The sequence below is a fragment of the Diadema antillarum genome, unplaced genomic scaffold, assembly GCF_040938485.1.
Source record: "Diadema antillarum isolate AM-2024a unplaced genomic scaffold, OU_Dant_1.0 seq00000578_RagTag, whole genome shotgun sequence".
Classification (NCBI taxonomy): Eukaryota; Metazoa; Echinodermata; class Echinoidea; order Diadematoida; family Diadematidae; genus Diadema; species Diadema antillarum.
Window position 1 is genome coordinate 111,834 of NW_027271513.1, and position 24,807 is coordinate 136,640.

At 39.5% G+C, this 24,807-nt stretch overlaps 1 protein-coding gene across 1 annotated transcript; it reads left to right on the plus strand.

Moving 5' to 3' along the window:
- Positions 1 to 1,634: 1,634 nt before the first annotated feature.
- LOC139735436 (mitochondrial Rho GTPase 1-A-like) lies at positions 1,635 to 23,957 on the plus strand. The gene is made up of 14 exons (XM_071646191.1): positions 1,635 to 1,754; positions 3,344 to 3,405; positions 4,267 to 4,348; positions 5,966 to 6,009; positions 8,175 to 8,390; positions 8,971 to 9,171; positions 13,176 to 13,284; positions 16,353 to 16,473; positions 19,029 to 19,113; positions 19,992 to 20,137; positions 20,754 to 20,857; positions 21,445 to 21,656; positions 22,872 to 22,997; positions 23,658 to 23,957. Exons 1-14 carry the CDS (start codon positions 1,712 to 1,714, stop codon positions 23,856 to 23,858), a joined length of 1,752 nt encoding a protein of 583 aa, XP_071502292.1. The 5' UTR covers positions 1,635 to 1,711; the 3' UTR covers positions 23,859 to 23,957.
- Positions 23,958 to 24,807: the final 850 nt, after the last annotated feature.

The window sequence follows — 24,807 nt, forward strand, 5'->3', positions numbered from 1 at the left end:
TTACAGAGAAATGTGGATTGTTGTAAAGCGTGTCATGAGTCTGATTCTTCCAAGTTTAGCACTTCGATGCTCTTGTGTGTGAATTCAATAGACAGAACTTGGAGGGAAGAGAATCCTGATATCCTCTACAAAATTCCTAATGTCTCTTTGACCACTGAAGCAAATCGAATGGGGTTTTCTTTAATATGTGGGCAATGAGTTACAGTTTCATATCCTGAATTTGTATTTAGGTTGATTCACTATTTTTAAAGTTATCGTTGTGGAAGGTCCCATTGTAATTTTTGTTTTTGTTTTTGTTTTTGTTTGTTTTTGTTTTTTTTGGGGGGATATACAGTAGATCCTTGAAAGTGATTGAGGTCTAGCTTTTTCCAATCTCCCAAATCCAGTTAGTGCACTTCACTTGTTTTCACCGTACCTATACCCAAAACCTGTTACTGACATTGGCACAGACTGTTTTGGAATTTTGTTTTTCTGTCTCATTCTTGGTTTTGATACTCAGATGTATGCAGTGTTGTAGTTGAACTAATGTTCTTCATGCTTGAAATGATGTTTACCCTTGCAGAAACCTTGATTGAAAACATTCAGAGACTCCAACTCTCCCGTTTCCGACGGGAGATCTCCTGCCGAAAACCCATTTTTGCAAAATCTCCTGTTCTCTCGCTTGAGATTTAATTTCTCCCGCCCTGGCTCTGTGTCTCCCGTTGGAAAGGATTTCTTACTTCTTGCTATTGTATGAACAAATAAGCCTTCGATAGCATCAGAGAGCATTTAGAACCCTAGGAACTTCGTGCTTCGCACACATCAACTTGGAGTCTCCCGTTTTCTAGGGGTTTCAGGCGGGAGAATCTCCAGATCAGAAGGTGCTTTTGGTTGGAGTCTCTGAACAGTGAACAACTGCAACAGTTCAGTCAAAAGTTTAGTGAAATTTTATAGTTTAGATAAGTTAAGATAGTTAATAGTTATAAAAGTTATAGATTAGATAGTTCAGATTGATGTGGAAATGTAATGATTTTAATCTTTGCAAGTCAGTTGGCCATCATGGTGGATCATGACACAGTTACATGACCAAATGTCATTTTCTCTTCATGAATTTATGACACAGTTACGTCATGTAATGTCATTATCTTAAAGATGCTTTCATACATCTTCCACGATGGATGACGAAACATGCTCCATGCAGATCAAATAAAAATAATGATTTTGCTGATGTGAAATACAAAACGAGGCCAGAGTATAGTTTATCAAAAGACATCATATTTGCTTCACTAAGCAGGCTACTTTTAATTGTACAATGTTTGTTTGATTCTATGATGCAAATTACTAGTACCCGTTTACATATTTGTTCTGGAAATGAGTTTGTTGATTGTACATGGGAAGCCATTGCCTAACAAGAGGCTGGTATAGTGGTGCCTATAGGTTTTTATCATTGTAATCAACTGGCATTATGAAAACTTATCAAACAAAAATATTGAATAAAACTTAATTCATTTGATTTTACTCCTAATTTATTTGTGTGTGTGTGGGGGGGGGGAGAGTTTTAGAATTAGAGTCATTCAAAACTGATTGAAAGTTTTATAGAGAAATTAGAATTGACGTACATGCATCCTCGTAAGATTTTTATCTTTTTCTCATTTCAGGTCATGTGCATTACTTCATGTAATATGAAATTCTGGAGTATTCTTGAGACTAGTTGACCAAAGTTTTATACACCATGTACGGAAGACGAGATGTCCGCATTCTCCTTCTCGGGGATGGTGAGTGATGCCCATGCTGTGACTCTTTGCTTTTATTGCCATTACCGTGCGAAATATGTACACAAGCTTCTCATCACTTTGTACAGTTTTATAACTACAGATCCCAAGTATTCAGTTTTAAGGTATTCTTCCTCGTGATGGTTTGGTATATTGTCAAAGCTATTTCCTTGTCTTTCATGGTATCACAATTTCTCCTTGTGAATGAATGGGTCAAATTGGTCTGAGTAGAAAAGCATTTGAATTTATTTCTCAATTATCAAGTAAATATGTGATGCTGTAATATCTTTGTTTGTGTGTATGTATGTGTGTTTGTGCTGAATGATTTACAGTTATGCATTTATGCACAATTGTGTACCATTTCATGGGATACTGTGTGTCACTCAGTAGTAATGTACTTGGGAGGTTGTTTTCATTAAAGGCATAATTTACCATTTGCAGATGAAACAAAAACCCAGCAGTAGTGCTTCAAAATAGTTCTAAAATCTGAGTTAGGGATAGAAACAACCAATGTAAAGATCTGAATCTGACAGTATAATTGATGTTAACTATTGTTAAATATATAATACAAAATGTGAACAATAGAATGTTTCCAGAGTAAAATGTCTACAGTTATAGTTTATTGAGAAAATTAGTGATATCTCCTTATATATTAGGTTTTATTGCGAAAATGGTAGGATGTTTTGTGATACATTTTACCTACACATATATGCGTCAAATGTAATATCTTGAACATTTTTAAAATCATTGCTCCCAAAGGTAAACGGGACCTTTTAATTGTTACCACATCCATCTGCCCAGAGTAATTTTTTTATCATAATTACCAGAGTTGAAGACAAGGTTTTTATGAATCTTGATAGAGTTTTACATTTCAAGTAGGTATATTTCAGGGATTCATTCAAAGTCAATCAACTTGATCTCCATCAAGTTAAGCCTGGGCCCAAAATATCTTATACGAGGACAGACTGATAAATGTTATTTAGTCAAATTATGAAAATTTACATATTGTGTCATGAATGTGAAAAAAAAAAAGAAAAAAAAAAGTATGTGACAAAATTCAGTCATTGGATTACACTATTTGAGGTTTAACATGACTATTATCAGAACTTGTGATTGTATACAATTGAAGTGGTATGGCGCCAGTGAAGATCACACACAGGTCAAGGTCAATTGATTTCTTTAAGCACACACACACACACAGACTACATGATGTCAGTGGTTGCAGCTTGGTATGTAGAGACTTGGCTGTTGACCTATGTATACAATAAATCTTTCTGATTCTTTTATATTTCATGGTCTTCAGAAGATGTACTGAAGGTAGATTCTATTATCTACAATCGTTATGTTCACAAACATTTCAGAAATTTTACCTTAGCTTCACTGACGCATGAAGTAAAAGCAATTCTCGGGTCAGTCTTAGGTATTAGAGCACATGTTGTCTACAACATAGCCATAGGTGAACATCCTGCAAATACCATTGAAAATGTACGGACGTGTTTGACTTCTGAATTGCCCAGTGTACTGCACAATGTCATAATAGCAATGTCACAAATAGTCGCCAACCCATTGTTCTGCTTGCCTTGCTTTACCAGGTGGTGTTGGGAAAACATCTCTCATTCTGACCCTAGTTAGTGACGAATTTCCTGAGGAAGAGGTGAGTTCATTGGGGTCACATGAGGCTCTCCTGTCTGTGATGGTATTTAAAGAGAAAAAGTCTTTCCCCCCTTGTCTCCATCATCGATAGAATCTCAAAGAAATCATAATCAGTGTTGTGTGCATTGTGACTTAGGCGCAGGTCTTCAATAGCAAAAGCATGGTGTGGAAATGGAAGTAGCATGAAGCGTTGTCGCAAGTTTTTATGCAAATACAAAAGTAACTAAATTTAGAACCATAGAAGATGAAAAGACTGGCCTTGATGTGTTTTGAAATCATGGAGGTGAGAAACAAGCCCCCATTATTAATGCACCCATCTCAGAAAGATGACCTAATACAGAGAACAATATAAACTGAACGACCTTTGTTGTCTTACAGTTATCTTTTAGTTGTCTTACAACAGTATTATTTTCAGCTCGATATGTTTGTATCAACAGTGTGGTTTGGCAACTGATGTCTGTAATAAGATCTGTGAGATACACGTACTTTGCAATGAGATACTAATTTGGGAGGAAGATGTCTAGTTTTTTGAGATTCTCTTAAATATTATGTATCACACTGCAGAACCACAAATTTGCATATGTTTAGTATAAACTCGACCTTCATTGCACATGCTTGAAAAGTGATTTTAACTGTTATGTTCCAATAAGGTGTAAATTTCACTTATGTGGAGAATATAGATCCCACAATTCATGTTTTGAACTTGATGAAAGTAGTCATATATACACCTATCTGGTGAATGTATGAATCATTTGTGTTTTATTTAATGAAGCAATCAATCTGGTGCAAAGTGAAGTCTAGCATGTGTGTCATGTCTGGATTCAATTGGTGTCATTTGTTAATTTGTTCGTGTGTAAACCAGGTACCAGCTAGGGCGGAAGAAATTACCATCCCACCTGATGTAACCCCGGAGAAGGTTCCAACTCATATAGTAGACTTCTCAGGTAAGTCATCCATGATTAACTCTGCCCTTACCACTGGTATAACTACACTGCATAAGATGTCAATGGTATCATGTAGGATTTTGGTTCTGGCAGGGTTAATTGGTTGGAGTGGATACACTAGCACATGTTCTGTATTTCTTAGAGGATAGAAATATGCTATATCTATATGCTGGCCCCACACATGAACAGTGCTGTGAATATATGGGCTATAATTTTTTGTTTGTTTGTTTGTTTGTTTGATTGTTATAACTGATGACACAGTGGAACTTCCTGTCTATTGTTTCGATTCTTGTAACTGGTGAGGTCTATGTTCATTCATTTGACAAACAATGGAGTCAGTCACTTAGTTCATGTGGAAAATAACTAGCAAATTTCTTGTGGAGCAGAACATGAGTTTGCACCATTTCTGACCTGTCTGTGCATTCATACATGAATATTTCTACTGTTACTAATACTAATGAGTAAAACAAAATACCTCTTCTTTGAGTTTTTGTTTTTGTCCCCGCCGAACGAGTTCGAGCAGGGGACTATGAAACGGGCTCCGTACGTGTGTGTGTCCGTGTGTCCGTCCGTGTGTCCGTCCGTCCGTGTGTCCGTGTGTGCGTCCGTGTGTGATCAAAATCTTCAATTTGCTACTTCTCTGTCATTTATGAGCCAATTTTGATTCTGTTTGCTTTATATGATAGCACTACATGGGAGCTTTGAAACTTCTACACAGAATTTCAGTCGTGACCTTTGACCTTGACCTTTGACCTATATTGTACATTTTGCTACAAAATGCTACTCCTTCGCCATTTCTAACCCGATTTCGATTCCGTTTGCTTTATGTGATGGCACTAGGTGAGGGCTTCAAAACTTCTACACAGAATTTTGACCTTTGACTTCTTTGACCTTTGACCTTGATTTTTTTACCTATATTGTACATTTTGCTACAAAATGCTACTCCTTCGCCATTTCTAACCCGATTTCGATTCCGTTTACTTTATGTGATGGCACTAGGTGAGGGCTTCAAAACTTCTACACAGAATTTTGACCTTTGACTTCTTTGACCTTTGACCTTGATTTCTGACCTATATTGTACATTTTGCTACGAAATGCTACTCCTTCGCCATTTTTAACCCGATTTCGATTCCGTTTGCTTTATGTGATAGCACTAGGTGAGGGCTTCAAAACTTCTACACAGAATTTTGACCTTTGTCTTCTTTGACCTTTGACCTTGATTTTTGACCTATATTGTACATTGGCTACAAAATGCTACTCCTTCGCCATTTCTAACCCAATTTCGATTCCATTTGCTTTATGTGATGGCGCTAGGTGAGGGCTTCAAAACTTCTACACAGAATTTTGACCTTTGACTTCTTTGACCTTTGACCTTGATTTTTTACCTATATTGCACATTTTGTTACAAAATGCTACTTCCGGCGGGGACATATGTTACGCACCGCGTAATTTCTACTTTTCCTTGTTGTTTTTGTTTTTGTTTTTGTTTTTGTTTTTTTTTTGGGGGGGGAAGGGGAGGGGAGGGGATGTAATATTAGACATAACTTTTGGAGAGAAAGTTTATGACTGTACTTTATGTTCTCATATTCTTCTCTTTTTGTATTTCCGCATTTACAGCAAGGGAACAGAGTGATGAGATCTTGCTAGAAGAAATAGATAGGGTAAGTGAGCAGATATGTGTGTTGACAAACCTGTGTGATGTTTGTATTAGAAGGGAAGCAGCCATCCAGCATATCCCTGTCGTACGTGTTGTTTGTGTTTTGTGTCACTGCCTATTTCTCATAAATTCTGTAGTATAACTTTGAAATATGCAGAGTGAAATTTACATTTGGTACATATAGATGGCAGTGTTGGAAAGATTATGTTGCTGTATATTGTAATGTTGTAATAACCTCCAAGAGAACTCAACCCCTCTCCCCACCCCAACCCCTCCCCCCCCCCCAAAAAAAAAAAAAAAAAAATATATATATATATATATATACATATATATATATACTACCTATCAATTTGACTATGTTCACTGGCAATGCATGTGTAACCACAGTCACCAAAGGATGAAAAGGCAAATTTGTAGTAAACTCCTCACATGTTGTACTAACTGTATATTCTATTTTATATTTGAAAGGAGAGAGGCATCCATACCAGGTTATGCATATACAGTCAAACCTGTCTTAGCGGCCACCTCTATATAGCGGCCACCTGCTCATAGCGGCCACTGAAAAATCCCCCGGACGAAATTCCTGTATTATGGACCCTTTATATAGCGGCCACCTGCCTAACGCGGCCAGCGGCCACACATTTTGTATCCCATGGTGAATATCTACCTGCGTATAGCGGCCATAAAAATTTAGCTGAGCCGTTAACTTTTTGAGTCAGCCATGAATACGATGTCTTTTACGTTCATTGCGTGAATTTTACTGAGTCCCAGCTCAGTCACAATTATACAGACACAATTGACAAAATTAATGCAGCTCTTTGCCACGAAAAGCCGTCTCATCACTAACTTGACTAGATTTGATCCAGGCTTCAGTAATGCCGCCCTCAATAGGTACTACAAAGGCAAAGACAACTCCTAATAACATCTTATGATTTTACTAGAAAGCTGTGTACTTAGCGTTTAAGTCCCTTTGAATAAGGACAATACAGTACTTGTCTGGGTATATTGTTTGTTGTATACATAAGCTTCACACATTATCAATCTCCATCGAACTCAGCACTCGTGAACCCCAGTCATACAAACCGGTATGAAACACAGCAGTTCCTCATACACGAAATGTTGTTTTCAAAATCAAAAGAACAGAAGCAGGCAAAGAAAAAAAAATGAAGTGAATTGTACAACAAAAATCCTGTTAGCTATACATGCAAATTTGCTGGTTGTTGTTTATTTTTTTCAAGGATAACATACGGTATTTTCTGCTGTTATAAAATGTAACTGTTAAAATTCAAAATGGCCACCAACCTGTCTATAGCGGCCACCCGTCTATAGCGGCCACTTTTCTTGTTTCCCTTGGGTGGCCGCTATAGACAGGTTTGACTGTACTAGTTTATCTTGAAATCTACAAGAAATTGGTCTTGCTACTCTAAGGATATGATTCACATGTAATCAAATTACATATGATCCCATGGCTATATTCATGGTGTAGTCTAGTTGTCCCGTCATTAATTTACAGGAGGCAAGTTGTAGGCTGTGAGGTACACTCACCCAAAATAACAGCCGGACCGAGTTCCTATCTGTAGGTCACCTCAAAATAGCGTTTGAGATTTCCATAAACATCTTGTAAATTTCACCCTTTGCCCCTCCCTCCCTCCACCCCTCCCCTCCCTCTCCCTACATGTACCTTCCCCTCCCTGCCCCTGCCCTCCCCCTCCCTCTCCCTACCTTCCCCTCCCCCTTCCCTCCCCTCCCTCTCCCTTACCTTCCCCTCCCCCCTACCCTTCCCAGAGACTCCAACCCAAAGCACCTTCTGATCTGGAGATTCTCCCGCCCAAAACCCCTAGCAAACGGGAGACTCCAAGTTGATGCGTGCGAAGCGCGAAGTTCCTAGGGTTCTAGATGTTCTCTGGTGCTATCTACGGCTTATTTTTTCAACATACAATAGCAATAAGTAAGAAATCCTTTCCACCGGGAGACACAGAGCCAGGGCGGGAGAAAACAAATCTCAAACGGGAGAACGGGAGATTTTGCAAAAATGGGCTTTCGGCGGGAGATCTTCCATCGAAAACGGGAGAGTTGGAGTCTCTGCCTTCCCCTCCCTTCCTCTCCCCTGCCCTCCCCTCCCCCATGTCCTCTGGATGGATGTTGACATGCTCATGTCGTTTATCGCAGGCTGACGTAATCTGCGTCGTGTACGCTGTCAACAACAAGGAAACTATCGACAGCATCACCGACTACTGGCTGCCCCTGGTCCGCAACACCCTGGGCGCCGACCACCTCACCCCCGTCATCATCGTCGGCAACAAGTCCGACCAGGCAGACGCCAACAGCCTGGAGACGGTGGTCCCCATCATGAACGACTATGCAGAGATCGAGACCTGCGTAGAGGTGAGTGCCACTTTATCCTGATTGTTACTGATATTATTATACATCACGTATGATATATATAACTAATCCTTGTCGTAGAGTTGCACTGGTTCAGTATTATTTGATATGTATAATATACCAGTATGTGTTTATATAACACACAAACATACATGAATATATACACACATATTTGTGTGTGTGTGTGTGTGTGTGTGTTATGTGTAATATATGATACATATAAAATTTGTAATCCTAGTCATAGAGTTGCTCTGGTTCAGTATTTGTTATGTATGATATACTGTTGTGTATTCATACAAAAATGTAAACCTAAAAAATAATGACACATATACTTACGTGTGTATGCATACAAGTATAGAAATATGTTTGTGTACATATACATTTATCAGAGAGAGGGAGATAGAGATTGTGTAGAGATAGATAAATACATATAGCTGATATATTCACACATATATTCTTGGTCAATATGACACTTGCAGGATGACCTTTGACCTTGCCATCTGATATTATTATTATTATATTTTTTTTTTTTATCTCAGCTCTCTGTTGTAATTGCTTCTGTTTCTGGTTCTGTCTGGTTCAGTGTTCAGCCAGAAATCTGAAGAACATCTCTGAAGTGTTCTACTACGCCCAGAAGGCTGTTCTGCACCCGACCGGCCCACTGTATTCAGCCGAGGACAAGGAACTCAAACCGGAGTGCAAGAGGGCGCTCTGTAGGATATTCAACATCTGCGACCTCGACAACGATGGGATTCTCAACGATTATGAACTCAATCTCTTCCAGGTTAGGAACAGAATAGTTATTTTTAAGTTTAAGAAATATTAGTCCAAGACATGTACACTGTTTGGATGTCATTCAAGTTGAACTGATATTCTTTCAAAAGTATCCCATCATTCCTTAGCATAGGGCAGAACTAAGCAATTACAGTCAACCTCGCCTAAGTCGAATCTATTGGGACTGGCGAAAACACTTTGACTTACGCGAAATTCGACTTCCGCGGAAGTCGAATTTTTCTTCGACTTGTATTTCCAGACGAATTTTCATAATGCAGTATCTTATTATGTTTTTAGTGGCCGTGAAATTACAGTAGACGGTAGTATCATGTTGTAATTAGTATTTTTGTTTTGTTTACGTTTTAAAAAAGAATCCTGGAGCTCAATTATTGGACTGTGATAATCGAAATGAGTTGCACGTAATTTCTGCAAAAGATCGCGAAACGAACGTGGGAGTTCGGGGCGCCGTTATTTGTTTGGGATGTTTTTACTTCGGTAAGAATTTGAATCAGATATATATATATATATTATATATTGTTTTTCAATTAGCTTTTCCGCACAATGCGTCATGATGTGGTCGTGATTTGCTTTTGAAAATGTCTTTACTGTCTCGACTTAGCGCTTGACCTTCGCCAGATGTGCGCGATGTTCGCAAAATCTTTGTGAAACCTCAAACAGACCCCGAAGCTTTTTCGGAGAATGTCTCGCGCATGTTTCGCGATATTCTCTGATAAATTTTTAAAATGCAGTGTCTTTTTATGTCTTTATTGGCAGTTGAAATACAGTAGACGGTAGCAATACGTATAGTATTTAGTGTTTTTTGTTTTGTTTTGAGTTTTAAAAAATGGAGAAACTTAGTTATTGGACTGTAATAATCGAAATGCGTTTCATGTACGTCAAAGGGATCATTCGACATTTATTTTAGCATCTTCCGGAGCTGAATGTTATTGCTATTTATTTTCGAACGTAAAAGCAAACATCCGGCATTTATTTTATCATCGTACGGAGTTGAATACTATTGTTATTCATTTCCGAACGTCAAAGCAAACATCAAACGTTAATTTCCACTGCACCATCGAACGCATCATTTCGAAATTTAAAAGCAAACTTCCGGCAGGTATTTTAGCATCGTATGGAGCAGAATATTACTGTTATTCACTTCCGAACGTAAAAGCAATCATCTGACATTTATTTCAGCATCTTCCGGAGCCGAATGTAATTGCTATTTACTTTCGAAAGTAAAAACAAGCATCCGGCGTCTATTCTATTTAATCATGGTACAAATACGGTGTTGAATATTATTGTTATTCATCTCTGGACGTATAAGTGACCATTCGACATTTATTTTAGCATCTTCCGGAGCTGAATGTCATTGCCATTTATTTTCGAACGTAAAAGCAAACATCAGGCATTTATTTTATCATTGTATGGAGTTGAATACTATTGTTATTCATTTCCGAATGTCAAAGCAAACATCAAACGTTAAATCTACCATCGAACGCATCTAAATGTTACTGTTATTCATTTCAAAATTTGAAATCAAACATCCGACAGTTATTTTAGCATCGTATGGAGCAGAATATTACTGCTATTCATTTCTGAACGTAAAAGCCATCATCTGACATTTATTTCAGCGTCTTCCGAAGCCGAATGTTATTGCTATATTTACTTTCGAAATTAAAAACAAGCTTCCGACATTTATCAAATCATGGTACAAATACGAGGTTGAATTTTATTGTTATTCATCTCCGAACGTCAAAGTGACCATTCGACATTTACTTTAGCATCTTCCTGAGCTGAATGTTATTGTTATTTACTTTCGAACGTAAAAGCAAACATCTGGCATTAATTTTATAACCGTACGGACTTGAATATTATTATTATTCATTTCCGAACGTCAAAGCAAACATTCGACATTCATTTCAGCATCTTCCGGAGCCGATTGTTATCCTTATTCATTTCCAAACGCAAAAATCAAATATCTGACATTAATTTCAGCACCGTACGGAGCTTAATCTTACCGTTATTCATTTCCAAAAGTATGAGCAAAGATCCGACATTCATTTTAGTATCATACGGAGTCGAATATTACGGTTATTCATTTCCAAAAGTAATGGCAAACATCCGACTTTTTTCGCGGGCCACCAAAATCTTCATTTCTGAAATTTTGGTTGCCCCGGGCCACCGTTAGTGTCAAGCCCTGTATATACACTGTAGGCCTGTTTGCAAACGCATTATTTTTTAATTTTTTAATAAAAAAGTCCCAAAATACACTTTAGATAACTCCCAATGCACGCGGAAATTATGTGTGGGGGAACCTAGGGGAAAAAAAAAGATGCTTGTGAATTGTGGTGTAGCACTCACGATCTGTACACACATACGCAACGGAGAAATGAAAGGGAAAGAAAGGTAAAATACAGGAAAGAGAAAATCCTAAACTCAAGACAGTTATCAATCTCCTTGAAAAAATTCTCCATGATTAGTGAAAAATTTGCGTGGTTGCTTTTCCGTTGCGTGTTTTTCGTTTACGTAACTGGCTGTATTTTAGCAAAAGTATACACGCGACATTTACTCATAGGCCTACATCATGGGAACTTGGCATAAACTGCGCAAGAATGCTTGTTTTTGTTTTGTTTTGTTTTTTGCTTCATTTTCGGAACACATTCGGATAAAAACTTCCGAATGTTTGCTTTAGCCATTCGCGTCCTTCGCAAATCGTTCGCGTGCTCCGCAAAGTCTCACTGAGTTGCAGATGTTTGCGAGCGTGGCAAATAGGCACCTACCAGGGAATTTCAAAATTCTTCAACAGTTGCAATCAAATTCGTAAACATTATTGCAGTCAAACTCGCACGCTGTTTTTATTGTCGCGGAAGCGGTTTTTGTTGTCTCAAAGACGCTCGCAAACAGAGATTGGTGGCTTGTACCGGATTGTGAGGACCTTTTCTTCTTCCTTTTTCTCCCCAAACCCTGCTGCGCTGCCCGCACATAGCTCGCCTCTACCCTGGTACATGTGATTTATGTTCTTCTCAGCTGGACATCAAGGATACAGGGGATATTAAGGTTAACTTGTATTCGACCCTTGGGAGTATTTTATTACAAAAGTAGTATTTTTTTCCTTCGTTTATTTATCGAAGAATGAAAGAATGCGTCACTTCCATGTTTGAATGACGTATGGGGGGAAAAAAACTTCGACTTGTGCGATGAAAATTACATGCATTTACACAAATCTGGACTCGAAATTATCTTCGACATAGGCAAAATTCGACTTGTGCAAGATTGTTTTAAAGAAATAAGTAAAGAGAAAATCGGGACTTTTCTGGAGCTTCGACTTGGCCGAGTTTTCGACTTATGCGAGGTCGACTAAGGCGAGGTTGAGTGTATTTTATCACTGTTCATTTGTGTGTTTTCGGTACAAGTCTTGCTCACTATTCTGTGCGATTAGAATTTGCTCATAGACCAAGTGCCCTACCCCATGTAAATGCTTGTCCAACATTTATTTGCTTGGTGCTATACCAATACAACTGTCACATTTTTCGGATTTTAGGTCTTAGCCAGGACATTGCTACTGGTGGGTGATGAACTGCTAATATCCCATGACTCTGAATCATGAATCATTGGTGCACTATACAACTATGAATCACAAATACCAATCTCTCTCTGTCCCATTGCTCCTGTAAGTTGTGTAGCTTTAGGCAGTAATTTCTGCAAATAATTTAGTTGTAGTAGTGGAAAATAATGAAACAGTAACCGAGTAATGAAGCTGTTGAGGACTAGTTTTACTTCAACCTGGTGAAACAGAGGGTGTCATATAAACAAAAAGGAGAGATCAATTAAAAATTGTACATTGTTGGCTGACAAATGAGTGAGCACCTTTTTGCCTGGTGCTCTCTGTGTATGATGTAGGCCATGTATTTTGAAATCTTGTTTCTTGTAGAGTTATATGTTATGCATATTTCTGGCTAACCTTGGCATTTTCATCTTCTTTTCTTTTTGTCCATGCTCTGTGACTATCAGAGGAGATGCTTCAATGCCCCACTGCAGCCACAAGCCCTAGACGATGTGAAAGCCGTGGTGCGGAAGAATATACCAGAGGGTGTCATGAACAATGGCCTCACCCAAATAGGTTGGTGGAAAACTGCAGTCATCTGGTGTACAGAATGATGGCTGGACAGGTGCATGTGCTTGATAGCTGTGTGTGTGTGTTTGTCAATGTTTCTGTCTATCTGTCTCTGTCTGTGTGTGTATGTATGAATGGGTTTGTGCTTTACAACAACTGAGGACGAGAGTGTGAGGTAAAGAAAAGAATCACCATCTTCATAAGTTATAACGGCTGTCGTTTGTAGTAGTCAAAACAGTCGTACTCTTGTTTTCACATTAGGGCCATATTTCAAAAGATTCAGGGAATATGTGTGTCATGATCATTGCAAGTACCGTAGCAACTGGAATGGTCACAGATGACTTGTCCTTGACTTTGTACTGTATACGCCATATATTTCGCGAGTCTAAATTTTCGCGAATCGGGAATTTCCGACGATTTCGCGAGTGGTTAAATTTGAGATCGTGGAGTCCTGTACTGAATGAAGAAGTGTATACACGTACGTCACATTCACATCAGGATCAGAGTCAATATTTTTGCATGTCTTTAATTTCCCGAAATTCGCCAAAAATAAAACCTCACGAAATATTCTGCGTATACAGTAACTTTGCAGTTGCTGTGGATGCTATACAAACATAGCCCTATTTGTTCAGTGATGAATACATGTAGCAACAAACCCTTCCAAAACAACAAGTAATGCTGTATATATGCCATATATTTTGCTTGGTTTTCGTTTTCGCAAATTTTGTGAGTCAACTGCTATACCTGGTTTTAAAGATAATATAAAGTTTTGGTACCTCAAAAGTTTCCCTGAGTTTCCTTGTCTTAGTTTGCGTTTCAGGTTAAAGTACCTTTCATATAACTAACACTGTGAGACTTACTCGCCCCAAAGTGCAATAATGGTTTCGTACCAGAGCAGAGCGGGCTCTGAAAAATTCGAACGAGCCGTTAGTTTGACTCGACGCGGTACCGCGACAATCAATATACACGTATTGCACGAAACCATTATTGCATGATTACTAAGACATGAGAGCACTTTGGGGCGAGTAAGTCTCACAGTGTTAGTTATATGAAAGGTACTTTAACCTGAAACACAAACTAAGACAAGGAAACTCAGGGAAACTTTTGAGGTACCAAAACTTTATATTATCTTATGCCATACGAAAACAGTAATTTTAATCCCAACATGAATGTAATGTGCATTGGTATGCATAACACCACACATGAACAACGTGCATGATCGAAGGTCGAAGTCTTGGCGCATCTGCTGTGTGAATGGATGCGCACATTTCCTGATTTCTCTGTCCATTGGTATACTCCATAATCACAAATTCAATCACTCATGAAACTGTCTTGAAGTCCCAATTTGTGAAAAATTGCACAGAAAGAAAGCCGCATTAGTGTACAGTAATGTTTGTATATATGTGTGTATGTGCGCATACTGTGCATACTTCATTTTTTATCTGTGTATTCAGCTGATTAAAAAAAAAAGATTACAGCCTTCAATTTTATTGTGTCCACAATGTTTGGACCCTGATAATTTATAGAGTAATTAAACATTACAATGTGTGTTAAGTAGGGCATGATTAGGTAATTACTGTTCAGCAAACTATAAAAAAAAAGAAAAAAGGAGAGATCAAGGGGTAGTTATGCAGCTCTGCTGTGTCCTTTGCCCCCACCCCCCCCCCCCCCCCCCCCCCCTTTGGAGGTATGGAGAGTTAGTCTAGGAAATTGTGTGCTTTTGAGCAAAGTTGCCAACCCTGTCACTAAATATTTGAAGCTGGTTTGTGCCACAATTTGAGCCTGCTTGTAGGAGCTGAGAAGTGGAGAGAGCTCAATGCAAGCTTTGGTCGCATGAGTCAGCCAGAGCTCTTTTGGAGGGGGGGGGGGGGGGGGGGGGGGGGGGTGGGGAAGGCTCAGTCAGTGGTGATAGACCTGGTGGATTATCCATGCCCAGATAGGATCCCTGAGGGATCTAGAGTAATGAAGGAATGATGCTTAGAAGGTTCCCCAAGGGGAGAGATTTTAAAGGAGTACTCCAGTTCATTTTCAAGTTGACTTCCTTTTTTCTTCAAAAGATAGTCAAAACCAGCAACAGTGAAAGTTTCATTACAATAGGACCACTACCACCACCACCACCAAAAAAAAAAAATAAAAAATAAAAAATAAAGATACAGAATTTTTTATAAAGTCCCCCAACTATTTGTGATGATCAGATATGCAAATTAGATGAGATGATGATGTCATCGCCTCACTTCTCTCTCATTGGTTTGCATGTAGACAATGTCACAATTATTTTTGTGTCAATGATACAAGAATTTTAAGCATCCCTTTAAAATAGTCACCATTGCTAAGTCTTTACAAGTGGAGATTGATTGAATCTAAAGGGTAATATTTATATCTACAGGGTAATACATTTTTAAACAGCAATTGGGAGACTTATAAAGGGAGTTTCTCTCTCTCTCTCTCTCTCTTTGTTGTTGAAAGTCTGCTGCCGATACATTTTTAAGCCCATTAGGGAGTTACAAGGGATTTCATGAGATGAAAACTAACCATAGATTATCTGAAGGTTATTCAAAATTGGTGGAGCAGCAGGGTCATGATTTGATGATGTTACATTTTAATTCATTTTTTTTTTTAAGAAGTGGAAGACTCATGATCAAGAGTCAAGTCGATCTGACTGCAAGCTGTGATAGGCTAAAATGAAGAGTTAATTAAGAGAGAGAAAAAAAAAAAACTGAAAAATTCATCAAAGGCATTTGTCAATTCGAGATTCTTTTGTATATGAAACTTTTTGATTTTGGAGATATTCCTGATGAAGATTCAAGTCAGTTTAACACTAATGTTTTATGTAAATGACAAGGATTGCTCATTCAAACGATATGGGATAGATTATTTGATTAGCAAAGATTAATTGTTCATTGGAAGAACAACTCAATAACAGCGTGAATTCTGAAAAAAGCTATATCAAATGGAGAGATTTCATCCGTGCAGTGGGCTCCTTGATTTTTAATTGTTACTATGAGATGCCAGCTGTGTGATAGTCTCTGGTTTTTTTCTTAGAAAAAGAGACTTTTTCTGGTTTATCGTGGCAGGTTTCCTGTTTCTCCACACGCTCTTCATCCAGAGGGGAAGACACGAGACCACATGGACTGTTCTCAGGAAATTTGGCTACAGCGATGCTCTCAAACTCACCGCGGAGTACCTTTCACCAAGGTAGAGATAGAGAAAGATAGGGATACAGGGATGCCAGTTTTCCGGCAATAGCCGGAATTCCGGCTTTTTCATATTTTGGTGTCCAATTTCCGGCTTCGTGATATTATTTCCGTCTGTGTGGGAAAGCCGGAAAACACGAGAAAGAAAGAAAGAAAGAAAGAAAGAAAAACGAAAAAATATGATCATCTAAACTTACGGGACATTCACTTTCATGATTTCCGTGGTATGTTTCGCATATACTTGGGCATGAGAATATCACAAAACGACTGTCATGCAAAACTATCGCGATGTTGCTGCTGCTAGCTGGGACATGCAACACGTGCGATGATAGCGATCGAACAGTGTGTAGTGTTTCTATGCGATGTACTAGTACTATGCTGATGTGCGGTCGCGGTGCATGAATCGCTGTCTCGCGATAGCTACAGCGCTGAGACGGTGTGGTGAGTCGATTGAGTCAGCTGAACGAAGCAAAAGTAAAAACTACGGATTTTACGGCACTAGGACTTCTTTATTTTTGCTAAAAATTCCTTTTTTTTTTCTAGAATACGACCACATTATTGTCTGGAAAGCGTTATACCAGCACGTGCGATCGCGATCGAACAACGTGTGGTGTTTCTAGGCGATGTACTATATGTGTGGTGCATGGATCATGCTGCGCTCTCGCTATAGCTACAGCGCTGAGAGAGTATGGTGAGTCGATCGAGTCAGCTGAACGAAGCAAAACTACGGAGTTTACGGCACTAGGACTTCTTTATTTTTGCTACAAATTCATTTCTCTGGATTAGATTTGAGGGAAGAAGAGCCCTCAGAAATGCTCAGATTGCACCAGAGAGCATCTAAGAACCCCAGAGCTTCCAGGGCCCTTGAGCGGGCCCTGGACCCCGGCCGAAGGGACTTCGCGCTCCGCACACATCAGTTTTGTTCACAAAAAAATTTCCGGCCCAAGAGCAATTTGCCACTGGCATCCCTGTAGGGATAGTATAATATGTTTGTTTTGAATCCACTGGAGGAGTTATTACTGGAAATGTCACACGTGTTTCCTATGGTGGAATTCCTTAGAATCTGGATGCATGAAGTATTTCAACCATTTGCTCTGCTTTGGTTTGAATGTTCAGCACATTTGCTAGTGTGCTTAATTCACCCACCAGTGCAGACATCCCTGAAATTATTCTTCAGTGAATATCAATTTTATGATCATCTTAACACCTGCTGTATTGCATTGTTCTCAGGGTGGGTTCATCTTACATTAAGTCCAAGTTTTGAGGAAATGAATGCCAATAGACTGGATGAAGCAAGCTGGACAAGATATAAGGGAGTTCACGGTTGCGATTTGCGCATGTGCAAAATAAAGGTCAAATGAGAATAATTGTGCATTTGCCATTGACTTTCAAACGAAAAGAATAAGGCAAATGAGGACCCGGAGTGTTAAGTTGTGGGTTTCACCTTGTTAGAACGCACAGGTGAAAGTGATTCATCAATAGTGTTTAACAAAAGCTGCACACCTATTTCATTGACATTGATTACAAAGGTGGCATGCTTCAACAAAAAATGCTCTGTCATAGGTCATTTCCATGTTATTTGAAAGACTGTGGGGTAGGGGTCAAATGAGACATGCGCTAACCATGAATTCCCTTACCATGTGCATAGGCACAGTAGTAGGTTAGAATGGCTTTACGTATTGTTAGAAAGATCTTATCAGGTAGATAAGTCATTGAATTTATTTGCCCATATGATATAGCACAGTGTTCCATTTTTGCAGTGATGATATTTCATATTCTTTGCAAGAGCATTGCTTATAAATATTTGATATTGTGCTTTAATGAAGTTAGAAGCACATTCATTTACTTTTTTTAAAGCTCTAACTGGTATAAGCAATAAGATAATCATTTTATGGTGCCGACAGGGTGTGTTTAAAAATAATTTGTTTTGTGTAATATAGGGATGATATTGTCATGTTTGAGATTCTTTTATATCATTAGCCGGTTCACACGTACAAATTAGCGGGATGACGATCGCGATCGGTATCCCGCTAATTTGGCGAGCGTCCACACATACCGAATTATAGCTAATTGCCGATAGAGATAACAGCTAAGCCTGCAAACTGGGTCACACAGCGCCCTTCTCTATCACTGCCTGCGCGCACTTACCTTTGTCCATTGTCTTTTACGCGTCAGTGGTGTGGTTCGCGCGCTGTTGTTGTTGTGCTCCAAAGAGGTGAAGGACCTCTTTGCAGAGGCCTCGCTGTTGCGATGTGCGCATTGCATGATGGGATGTAAAAACTCGAGATTCTAATCCCGACCGTTCACATGTACCAGCGTGGGGCCAATTATCCCGCTAATTGGCGAACCAGCGCAAGATTTCTTGGGATTAGCATCGCGATGCTTATCCCGCTAATTTTCGGGTTTTTTCTGTCCACACGTGCAAAAAACTCGGGATGACGATCGCGATGCAAATCTCGAGATTTGTATCCCGCTAATTGGTATACGTGTGAACCCGGCTATTATGTAGTTACGTAATGCCTGATCGCATGTTTCATTGTCATGTGTCATGTGCAGGTTGAGGGTTGGAAGGGGCTGTTCCACGGAGCTGAGTCATTTAGGCTACCAGTTTCTGACATCACATTTTGAGAAGTATGACAAGGTAAGTTCACTCTTTGTCCTGAGGCAGGACGTCAACGTTTGCTGCCAGTGTTGCATCTTTCATGTGCAGTGAATTCTCGTTTCTCACATACCATCTTTAAAGGGATCGTATAGTTTTGGTTGAGACCAAATTTCAGGTTTTATCATTTTTTGGTGAGATAATGAGAAACCTCTTCTGAAACATGAAAGAACATGTAACTCTATGAGGTATTCAACGTTTATTTGATGAAAATTGGTTTTGAAATGGCTGAGATATCCAAAAAAGAGCGATTTTAATAAAGTGTGGGACCCACACTTTATTACAATCGCTTTGTTTTACTTTGTTTTTGGATGTTTCAGTCATTCCAAACCCGATTTTCATCAAATAAACTTTGAATTCCTCTTAAAAATGGTATGCTCTGTACTATATCATAAATGTTTTCTTGGTATCTCGCAAAAAGTTAGAAGCCCGATTCTCACCTCCACCAATACTGTACTATCCCTTTAAAAGCAAAAAAAAAAAAAAGAAAGAGAGACTTGCTGCTTGTGGGTGTACCTGTTGTGCATTAGTCAAAACTCTTGAATGTCCAGATTTCAGTTGTAGTTTCTGTAAACGTGAAATGAAATCAGAGGGGAAAAAAAAAGTAATCTAGCTTTACTAAATGTAATAAACAAATGAATTATGCCAACAAAGGACTTGGTCAAAACTGTAGATGCATGCTTGGGAGTGTTGGTTTATGCTGGACACTGTGAATCAGCGCAGAACAAGTGGCCGTCTGTGGAAAGTAATAGAACAGGTTTGCATCGATAGACAAAGTTAAGGCTGGGTGAGTCACTCTTCTCATGAGATGCCGACAAGAATGATCCAGTGGGGCAAATTCTCTTTTGTCATTGCCTCAGGATCGCGACGGCTCCCTATCGCCCGCTGAGCTGCAGACTCTCTTCCAAACCTGTCCCATGATGCCGTGGGGTCCGGACGTCAACATGACGGTGTGCACCAACGAGAAGGGCTGGATAACGTTACACGGCTACCTGTCCCAATGGACGTAAGTCTGCATTTTCTGATGATGCATAGTGGAGGGGGGGGGGGGGGGGGAGGGCAGTTGATGGACAAACTGCAAGATATTTAGACTGGCACATCTTTGCAAACATTGGATTCTTTTAATGCTAACCTAAAAACATTCCTCTTTACGTGAGCATACAGTACATAGCTGATACAAGATTGTAGTCACTTGTAGCATAATATTTATGTCTTTTCTGTCTCCTGCTCCACAATGCGCCTCAAAACAGTTGTAGATAGAGGGCGCTGTATTAATTTGTTGTATTATTCTTACCTTGTGGGCTACATCAATATCTCTTCATCATTTGAATTCAGTCTGTTAACAAACAAGGAGGACGCAATGACTGTACAGATGTTTTCTTGTTTTAATTCCTTTCTATCTGACCACACAGACTGAGGTTCAAGTGTGCAGGTCCCCATGATTTCATAAAGCAAAACACGAACACGTAAGCAAACTGCAAACTGTACATAAAGAGGTATCATTCGCCCAGACTAACAGCTGTCATTAATACGTCGGGAACTTGCATACTTGATAAGATGTGCCAGCAGGAACCGATGACTATATGTTATTATTATTTGATTTGTGTGTTTTCTCTGCACAGACTAACAACCTTACTAGACATTCAGCGGACGTTAGAATTCCTGGCCTACTTTGGCTACAGATACGTGATGGCCGACCACGAAAACCAGCTCTCTGCCATTATTGGTAAGATACACTTCCTTTTTGATGTGATGTTGACGTCTTGTACATTTTAGGCATGTCACAGTAATATAGATCGATAATACTCCAAAGAGTAATGAGTAGATATGACTCTAGGCATCTTTTAACATCTTTTTTTTTTTTGAGGAGACGTCAAGGTAAATTATCTTATTATAGTGTTTCAAATACCATCATGTATAACCTGTGCAATGGTGCAGAAATACAGATATAACTGAGTATAGTCTTTTCATAGTGAATTATTACTTGTGCACTGCATTGTAATAATAACAATATGAAACAATAGTTTGCCACTTATCATAAAATGTTTGTGAGAGCTTTACAGATAATAACACCAAATGGGCATTGACAATTAACAAAAGAAACAAACAAATAAATCAGTCACAAGTTAAGATAATCCATGAATTTTATAATCACCGGTATTCTTCAAATAGGTGTGTCTTGAGTTTCTTTTTGAAAACGTACATGAGGGTTGAGTCCTGAATGTAAATTGCAATAAAAGATATACTGGTTGTAGGGAGGTTTGCTTTAGAAAGTGTTCCATTACAAATGTCTCTGTATTTATTTGACAAAAGTGACGAGAGACAAGAAGGTGGACCTTCAGAAGCGTCAGACGTCGCGGACCGTCTTCCGGTGCAACGTAATCGGTCCGCGGGGGGCAGGCAAGTCGGCCTTCCTGCAGGGTCTGACTGACAGGTGCCTGGACTCGCCGGTCATCCAGCGGGACAGTCTCTCAGCTTATACCATCAACACGGTGCAGGTCTACGGGCAGGAGAAGTACCTACTGGTAAGATCATCACCATCATCATTATCCTCCTCACCATCATTATCACCACCATCATTGCCATCATCTCCATCATCCCCATCATCGCCCTCATAGTCATCATCATCATCATCATCATCATCATCATCATCATCACCATCATCACCATCATCATCATCATCATCACCATCGCCATCATCATCACCATTGCCATTATCATCATCATCATCACCATCATCACCATCATCGTCATCATTGTCATCATCACCATCGTCACCACCACCATCATCATCATCATCACCATCACCATCATCATCATCATCACCATCACCATCATCATCAATATCCAGTTTGATCCAAGTTGGTCCCCGATAACGAGGATGGTGGGATTTATCATATTCTATGAGCCACTGCTCTCAACACCTTCTCACCTTCTTGCTTGATTTTGGGCATCCTCTTTCCTCCAGCAAACCCTCCCATGCTACTCTATCTGTCTCTTTCCTCGTCTTCTTCAGTTGTACTCGCCCCAATGGTCCAGCACTTTCCTCAGAACATGATCATCATCCTTCCTCAACACATGCCCATACCATCACACTCCATTCACCCTTGCCAGCTGTTTCACCGATTCCTTCAAATAATGCATCTTCCTCGTACCCTCGGTCTTCTTTTTACCCATACGTTTCGCAACGCACACCGATCTCACCATTGCTCACTCAGTCCTTCTCAAAATCATCATTGTGCTTTCCCTGAAACACCATGTCTCACTCTGATACAACATTGCAGATCTCACACAACTCTGATAAACCCCATGCTTTATCTTTTAAGGATAACCTTTTATCCATATACTGGTAATAACTCTCAGCATCATGATGCTGATGATGATACAACTTTAAAGGGATAGTATAGTTTTGGTTGAGATGGGGCTTCAGGTTTTGAACTCTTTTGTAAGATGAGAAACCACATATGAAATGTGAAAGAGCGTACAATTCAAAGAGGAATTCAGTGTTTATTTGATGAACATTGGTCTTGAAATGGCTGAGATATCCCAAAACAAAGTGTTCCTAATAAAAGGTGGGACCCACCATATGACATGTCGAAATTGTGCCACACCCTCAGACTTATGTGTATGTATTTTCTCACCTCCTTTTTAGCCAAAAGAGAATAATGGTATGCTTAGATAGCATGTAGTCGGGCATTTTGGATTATTGTGATTAATCCTGCACTTCCTGTCAATTTCAGCTGCGTGAGATTGATGTGGGACTGTCCGACGAGCTCTCTTCAGAGGAACTGGAATGCGATGTGGCTTGCTTGATGTACGACATGTCAGACCCACGGACATTTGAGTATTGTGCCAAGATTTACAAGGTGTGTTTCCCTGAGCTCTGCCTGAGTAGGGGTGTAATACATTGATTAGAATGTATGATGATGATAAAAGTGATGATAAAAAGTGATGATATGTAACAACAGTAAAGGAAACAAAATTAAGTAGCAGTGTTAACCTCATATCAATGTAAATCACGAAATAAAAAACATATAAATTGCCTGTATATATCTTAAACCCATTTCATGTAGTCGAAGATCCGTTCTAAAGAACAAAAAACAAAGGCCATTGAATGATTGGTAGATAATATTCTGTTCATATTAGATTGACAAATTCGCTAGAGCTACATGGTAAATGACCTATGTCTTCTTTGTCCATATATTTTATGCTGTATCCGTCATTTCCTCTATCCCTGTATTCTCTGAGGCATTGGATCTTCATCCTTCATGGAAACTGTGACAGGTGATTCTTGCATGGATAAGACCTGTGTGTTATGTAAGCCAAGGTGATGTAGAACAGGGAAGAATTATGATACATTGTGACTCGCTGGTGACTTAACACTTAGCTCTGCCTTTCCTTCTAGTGACTTTAGGGCATGAGATGCCATTAGTGGTTTACGATACACTCCACATATTCCACCTTCACATTTGTTAGAAATCAAGTTTGCTCTTCACCTCATGATCAGAAATCATTCTCACCCACAGCAACATTTCGAGAGGAGCAGCGTGCCGTGCCTGCTGGTGGCGGGGAAGAGCGACAAGCACCCCGCCCGCCAGGACTACCCCCTCCAGCCGGCCCAATTCTGCACCCACTACAGCCTGCCTCCCCCGCAGACGTACAGCAGTGTCGGGCGGCCCAACAAGGACATCTACATCAAATTGGCAACGCTGGCGGCGTACCCGTAAGTCAGATGGAATGGCAGTTTGTGTAGGGTTGTCTATTTTTCATAAAGTTTGATTGTGGCCATCTAAGACTACTACAAGGGGGAGACTTTATACACCAAATTCTTAGCTTCAGTTGATTGTTGGAATAACAGAGGCAAGAGAAGAAATAAGAAAAAGATCAAAATGAAATCCACCCTTTAACAATTGTACTGGAAAGTCGTTAAGGTTTTTTTGTTTTTTGCTAATGCTCATTGACAAGTACCACTTATCACCAGGACAGTGATCAGACTTGGTAATGGATTTGTTGGGGATGATTTGGCCTTTCATTTGTGAAGATGTAATACCACGAGTGATCAAATCTGCTTTCTAGTTGTGTGATGATATGAGGTTAGTCATAGAAATCTAGCAATTTTTTGGCTCACGGCCATTTCAAAAATGGGAAGAAATCCAGTACACCACTACATCACTGAAGTTAAACTCAGACACTCATAAACAGGATCATCAGGACATGAATATTTCGGTTATAATGAAGCGAGGTTCAGAGGCAAGATGTACAACAGACTTAAAGATGAGGATACCCCCTTGAAATTTAAAAGAAAAAAGAAGTGTCAGAAAATCTTGGTTAGTCCTGTGAGGTGTTTCTTAGTTTTGATTCACAACAAGCATTGTGTGCACTCCTAAGTGCAACTATGTGTGAGATTATGTACTTTCATATGCAGCAACTGTCACTGTCCTGTTCTTTCATCTCTTCCAAGAAAAGAGGAGATAAAGCATGTCTTTCTATTCTGCTCTCATCACGTAGTTCTATCAGTCAGAAGATACCATTAATCAGGTAAAAAAAAAAAAGGCTACTGCTGCATGAGTGTGCTGGCATCTGTGGAGTGCAATTGTCTCTTTTCTTTTGTTGTGACACTCTGTAGTGCATCAAATGTGCATAGACATCCTTGTGCCGAGAGGGGAGTAGTGTTTG